The 6,737-nt window shown below is 44.4% G+C and overlaps 1 protein-coding gene across 1 annotated transcript; it reads left to right on the forward strand.

Moving 5' to 3' along the window:
• Positions 1–2,053: 2,053 nt before the first annotated feature.
• LOC117899003 lies at positions 2,054–4,991 on the forward strand. The gene is made up of 4 exons (XM_034808750.1): positions 2,054–3,001; positions 3,485–3,882; positions 3,937–4,459; positions 4,521–4,991. The coding sequence occupies exons 1-4, from the start codon at positions 2,054–2,056 to the stop codon at positions 4,989–4,991; spliced, it is 2,340 nt and encodes a 779-aa protein (XP_034664641.1).
• Positions 4,992–6,737: the final 1,746 nt, after the last annotated feature.

The following is a 6,737-nucleotide window of genomic DNA, read 5'->3' on the forward strand; positions in this document are numbered from 1 at the left end:
GTACATTTTAGAACATTATTTATTGTTCTGGGGCGACTACAGTTACATTAACATTAACATTAACGAAGGAATTGTGACTGAATGTTTACTGTATCCAAAAATATATATCATTATGTATTCATGTATAATTCATGAGAATTCCTCTGTCTAACTTGACCACAACAACATGTGCTTGAAGTGCATAAAAACTAATTAATTGTCTATATTTTGAGAAAGTCCAAAAATCATTAACAAATGCGAGAATTCGCATGCTTATTGTCTGCAGGCATACGAGTATTTCAACAAATTAACATACCGACTAAGCAAGTGCTTTTTTGAAATAAAATATTTAAGAATAGAAGGCAGCAAGTGGCGACAAAAACAATGAGCAATTTATATGACTCGATTGGCTAACTTAAGTATTTAAAATACTTAACATATTCCACATACATATGTATGTACATATGTATTTGGTAGCGATCGCGATCACGCAATGCAAACCGGGCTTAACTTTTACGAGCATTCGTTTAATTGTTTGATTGGAAAATTCATCAATGAAAAGTACATAGTATGCAATCGGATCTTGATTGAACAATATGCGACAAGCTAATAAAAAAAGCAACTTAATTGTTTTGCATTTCTCACTCGTTGATTAATGTTAATGCTGCATTTACGGTTTGTCGGAATGGCAAGATACTGTGACAGCTTTGGTGCGTATTATTTATGGCCAGTCTCCCAATGCGTTTTGTATGTAAATTGTCAGATTTACGATGATGTAAGATTGCAAAAAAATAAAAGTGCGTTTATGATGTATGTTATAGTCGCACTAACAATAATATATACCAAAAAAATTTGAAGCAATTTGCTAGATTGAATATCTGCAGACACACAACCTGGGGCGACTGCCTTTTTGTATTTCTACAACTCCGAGCGAACGCGAGCACACACACGTTCGATTCACACACGTTCCGCACACACACGTTCGATTCAATTTGATTTTTGCTTTTTGCTTTCTATTCGATGCAACATTATTTATGACTCCAAAATGTCAGCCCAGGCTTCGTCCGACGTTCGCGTGGCTTTAACTTTAATGTCAACTAGAAAAAGTCTGCGGCCATGGGAATGAATGGCAACCATTGGACTGGCGTTGAGTTGAGACACTGTTGGGGGTAACACTCAGTATCTACAGATGAAAAAAGTTGGACGATATTTAAGAATAAAACTTTACAAGAAAATGTTCATTGACACTCTTGATCAGATGCTCTTTTATGTTATTTTGTTGAGTTTTAAATGTTTTTTTAGTGGTACCTTTGCTCTCGTATTTCACTTGATATTGAAGAGTTTTGTAAGCATCCTAAAATTGGAATAACACAACCAAAGGGCGAATTCGCTTCAATGCGATTTCCAAACACAACAGCAGAACGCAAAGCAAGAACGACGAAGAGCGAATTCAGATGAGAGCGAAGGGCGAATTCAGTCGAGAGCAAAAAGAGCGGATCGGCGAGAGAGTTGCCGAGGGAGCTTTCAGTCCCAGCCTGCGACTTCAATGCTTGTATCATTAGCTTTGTGTTTCCATTACTTATTAAGAATAAGCCCCAACACGCATATGTACATACATATGCACCTATAATATTTCTTTAGCAACGCGTTGCCTTCACTGTACCAGTTACATATTTTATCAGTTAGCTTGCAAGAACACCTCGCATTTTTTCAAAGTGTAAGCAGAGCTGCATGTTTGGTGCAGATCAAAGATAAAGCCAGGCTGTCGCAGTTCCCGTGGCGCGTCAAATCCTATGACGGGCAGTAAAAGGCGCGACGCACCGGTAACTATAACTGTAACAGTAAATGTAACGGTAACGGGCACTGAACAAACACAAACAAGCCAAGCAGAATGGGAGAATGGGACTCTGTTTGTTGCCGAATCAAAGATTGAAAATTAACATAATTGGAGTTTAATGACAGAGAGACGGGCGTTCGGCTCCCTCGAGACATGCGGCTGCGTTGCGTTGGGCGTGTAGAGGGGGGCGTGGCTGCTTAGTTGTCTCTGTGGCGAGTCCGCACAGTTATCTGTGGCATGTTCGCACCAAAGTTACACTTTTTAGGCCGCTCCTTTTGGGCGGCAACTTTGCTGCTGCACTTCTTGCAGCTGGCTTCAGGGGCTGATGGATTCGGGTTGAATCTGATGGCGGTGAACAATGAGGATCGGTCGGAGGGCGCCTGCATCCTGGCACTGCTCAGGAAGTACTTTGACTCTGGCGACAGTCTGTCCGGCTCGGTGCTGTGCATCAGCCGCAACTATCAGCTGCACAACGTCCAGGAGCGGCTGCTCCGTGGCATGAATTTGTATGAGGGTTATCCCTGGACACTGCTGGTCACGAATCCCAGGGAGGAGTCCTCTCTATCCGGTGAGTTCGTGATGCACGAGAAGCCGCAATGCTATTTCCTGATGGTAGGGAATCTCGAGGACGAGGACCTGGACGAGGTGTTCGACCACTGGAAGGGCATGCTGAACTGGAACCCACTCGCGCAGTTTGTGGTCTACCTGGCCGCCGTGGAGGAGACGGACGAGGAGATGACCGACCTGATGGTGGAGCTGCTGCTCACCTTCATGAACAAGAAGATCTTCAATGTGAACGTGATTGGGCAGAGCGAGGAGAACGAGTTCTACTACGGCAAGAGCGTCTTTCCCTATCATCCGGACAACAATTGCGGCAATCGGGTGATAGCCGTGGAGCTGCTCGATGCCTGCGACTATCCGAGTGAGAATGGGGGCGACACGGACTATGAGTATGAGGAGGAAGATGATAGTGAAGGCGAAAACGAAGGGGATTTCGAGGAAGCTGATGAAAATGGGGGAGAAGATGAGGCCTCTGACGATGAAGTTGGAGGGGATGAAGTTGCTGAGGATGAAGATAGAGAGGATGAAGCTGGAGAGGCTGAAGATGGAGAGGCTGAAGATGGAGAGGCTGAAGATGGAGAGGCCGAAGAAAAAGAAGCTAATAATGATGAAGATGATGAAAAAGTTGGAGATGCTGAAGAAAATGCAGTTAAAAATGATGAAGAGAACACAGATAATGAAATGGAATACGAAGGAAACGATTTCTACTTGGAATCTAAGAATAACTTGGTTGACAATAAAGCTCTGCTGATGAGAATGTACGAGTATGCCGATCAATCCACGGAGAAAGAACATCCAAAGGTGCCTGCTGAGTCCTCAGAGAACAGCAATGATCAGTCCACTGAGGTGCAATCCGAACAGAGCAGCAAGGAGGATCAAGCTGAACGATCGACGGAGGGGGACAAGGAATTCGAATACGAACAGTCAGCGGAGAATAAAAAGGAAGCGGAGACTGGAACCGAAGAAGAGATTGGAAACGGAGAGGAAAGTGGAGCGGATGCAGAGAGTGGAAACGAAGCGAAGAGTGGTACCGAAGCGGAGAATAACAAGCATTCAACTGACAGTGGAGAACGGCAGAGCTCTGCCAATGCCACAGCCAAAGTAAAGGCCGTCATCGAGGAGTTTTATCGCGCAAAGTTTGAGGATAAGTTTCCAAGCGATCTGAGTGGATGTCCCCTAACCGCAGCCTTTCGTCCCTGGGAGCCGTACATCTTTCGCAGCGGAGAGGAGCCTGTGGAGGACTACTACTACGGTGCGCAGGGCGAAGGGGATTACAATGAGACATCCAGCTATGGGGATCCGGGAGAGGAAAGCTATGCGGATGCAGAGGACGCGGACACCAGCGGCATCCTCGAGGCAGATGCCGGCCAGGATGGGACCATGGCCAAGCTCAGCGGCATTGAGTACCAGATGGTGCAGACCATTGCGGAGCGTCTGAATGTGAACATCGATATGCAGGCGGAGAATAGCAATTTGTATCATTTGTTTCAGCAGCTAATCGATGGGTGAGTGGAGACAGAACCCGTTTTAACCCCCTCCTAACTGCACTTTCCTTCCAGCGAAATCGAAATGATTGTGGGTGGCATCGATGAGGACCCAAGCATTAGCCAGTTTGTGTCCAGTTCGATTCCCTACCACCAGGACGACCTCACGTGGTGCGTGGCACGGGCCAAGCGGAAGCACGGCTTCTTCAACTTTGTGGCCACCTTCAACGCGGACACGGGCTTCCTGCTGCTGCTCTTCATTGTCACCTGCTCCCTGGTGGTGCTGATGGCGCAACGGCTCACAGGCTTCCGCTTGCGGAATCTCAACAATTACTTTGCCATTTGCCTGCGAATGTTGGGCATACTCTTGACGCAGGCCATGCCCGCGCAGTCGCTGTCGTTGGTGCTGCGGCAGCTCTTTGCGCTCTCCTTTCTGATGGGCTTCTTCTTCAGCAACACCTACCAGAGTTTTCTCATAAGCACGCTCACCACGCCGCGAAGTTCGCATCAGATTGAGTCCCTGGAGGAGATCTACAGCCATCGCATGATCATCATGGGCAGCTCAGAGAATGTTCGACACTTGAACAAGGAAGGAGAGGTGATTCCCATGGGTATTAGATGTAGATCCTCCTTAACTTCCTTTCCTTTTTCCCTTGCAGATCTTTAAGTACATTCGGGAAAAGTTCCAAATGTGCTACAACATCGTGGACTGCCTCAATGATGCTGCAAACAACGAGCATATCGCAGTGGCCGTCTCCCGTCAGCACTCCTTCTACAATCCACGCATCCCGCGCGATCGTCTCTTCTGCTTCGATCGCAGGGAGTCGCTCTACGTGTATCTGGTCACCATGCTGCTGCCCAAGAAGTATCATTTGCTGCACCAGATCAACCCGATCATTCAGCACATTATCGAGTCGGGCCACATGCAAAAGTGGGCACGCGATCTGGACATGAAGCGCATGATCCACGAGGAGATCAATCGCGTGCGCGAGGATCCCTTCAAGGCGCTGACTCTGGCTCAGTTCCACGGGGCGTTTGCCTTCTCCAGTGGCCTGCTGTTGATCTCCTTTGGTGTCTTTCTGATCGAGTGGGCATATGTGAAGTGGTTTTATGCCAGAGCTCGGAGCTGAATCTACGGAACCCATTGAACATCACAGAACGGAGGGATAGGGCACTTGCTCATGAGTGGCTTTCCCAATAATAGCAACAATTCTTTTTAGCACCATAATTGGTCATAAATATCTGCACAGAACTATGGCCGACCATCAGTGACGCCCCAGCATATAATTAAATTAATTAATTAATTGCAAAAAATCTAAACATTAAAATCGTAGAGCTCCGGCCCAAAAGAAATGCATAAATATGTTTATGTATCTATATATTAATATTTTCTTGGCACATTATTCGATTTAAAAATACGAAAAAATTGCAATACAGCGTGGAATGCACGGCTGCCGTACCCGTAGCTGTTGCTGTTGCTTTTCCCGTTGCGGCTGCTTGTCAAGAAAGCGGCGGACGGACAGGCGCGCGCGCCGCCAACGTCAAGCTGTCGTCGGCATTCGCCTCCGTCCAAGTGGCGCATCCTTAAAAGGTGGTGGGTCTATGTACAGTCAGCCAGCCAGTCAGCCAGCCAGCCTGCTGGTGCTTTTCATACATTTTTATAAATAATATTTCTAGGCAGCGCACATTTGTTGCAATATTTTCAAATTGGCAGCTTTGTTGTTGCTGCTGCTGCTGCTGCTGGCCAACACAATTCAATCAGCTGCTAGCCAGCCAATGTGGGCCGAAGCAAATACGAATACAGCCAAGAGATAACATAGCTACGAATGTTTCTACATACATGGGTATGTATACATATACATACATACATATGTAGATATACAATGAACGCTTCTTCTGAGCAAACAATCGTTGTGGCTGGTTGAATGAAAGACACGTTAATGGTACTCAACAAGGCGTTGTAAATATGTAGATGACACCCAGCTGATAAGATGAATCAGCGACTGAATGAAAATAAAATATGAGCACATACGGATGGGCATTACGGACTTTGTAGGTAGTTGAAGAGGAAACCCGGGAAATGATTGTTTTGGGCAGCGGGAAGAGATTTCATAGGCTTACAATAAATAATAATTAATAAATAAATAATAAATAAACTTAAATAATTCGAAATTTTATTGTTAGGGACTTGGGAATTATCTTAGCAAATTAATGTAAGTCTTTAAGCATTTGAACTTTCATTTGGACTATCATTTATTACAGCAAAATTAGAAGGGCTTACGTTTGAAGTTCTTTAAAAACCAAATGTGAGCAATGACCATAACCCATGAATATTCAATAAAATATAGAAAATGCTTGCCAAAACCAATTAGTTCCAATTAGACCACACATAATGAAGAGTTACAAAGATGATTTTTCAAAATATTTATAAATATTTAATAACATAAATACAAAACAATTTGCACAAATTTAAAAATGTCCTAGATTATATCTTAATATTAGGGTATTAAAATGTCAGCACAACTGTGCAGACTATTCCCTCACCTGCGATAACTGGCCAATCGCATACTTATCTATATTTATATTTATAAAATATATAATTCTGCTCAGTTCTGCGCTTTAAATAGAATTCCATACTCTAGATATTTGGTCTGCGCGTAAGCGTCCAAGAATCTCATGCAAAAACGTGAGAGCGCACGATTTGTGTTTTCATTTGCCTTCTTTTTCTTTCATTTCATTTCATTGCTTTTCCGATTTCCATTTCACACAGCTTTCCCACCCACACACACGCACGCATTCTGAGAGAATTGGGTAAACAACAAACGAATGTTTGGTTGACTTTGTTTTATTTTCATGTACATATTTTTGATGTGTAG

This window comes from Drosophila subobscura, chromosome O (genome assembly GCF_008121235.1).
Source record: "Drosophila subobscura isolate 14011-0131.10 chromosome O, UCBerk_Dsub_1.0, whole genome shotgun sequence".
Classification (NCBI taxonomy): Eukaryota; Metazoa; Arthropoda; class Insecta; order Diptera; family Drosophilidae; genus Drosophila; species Drosophila subobscura.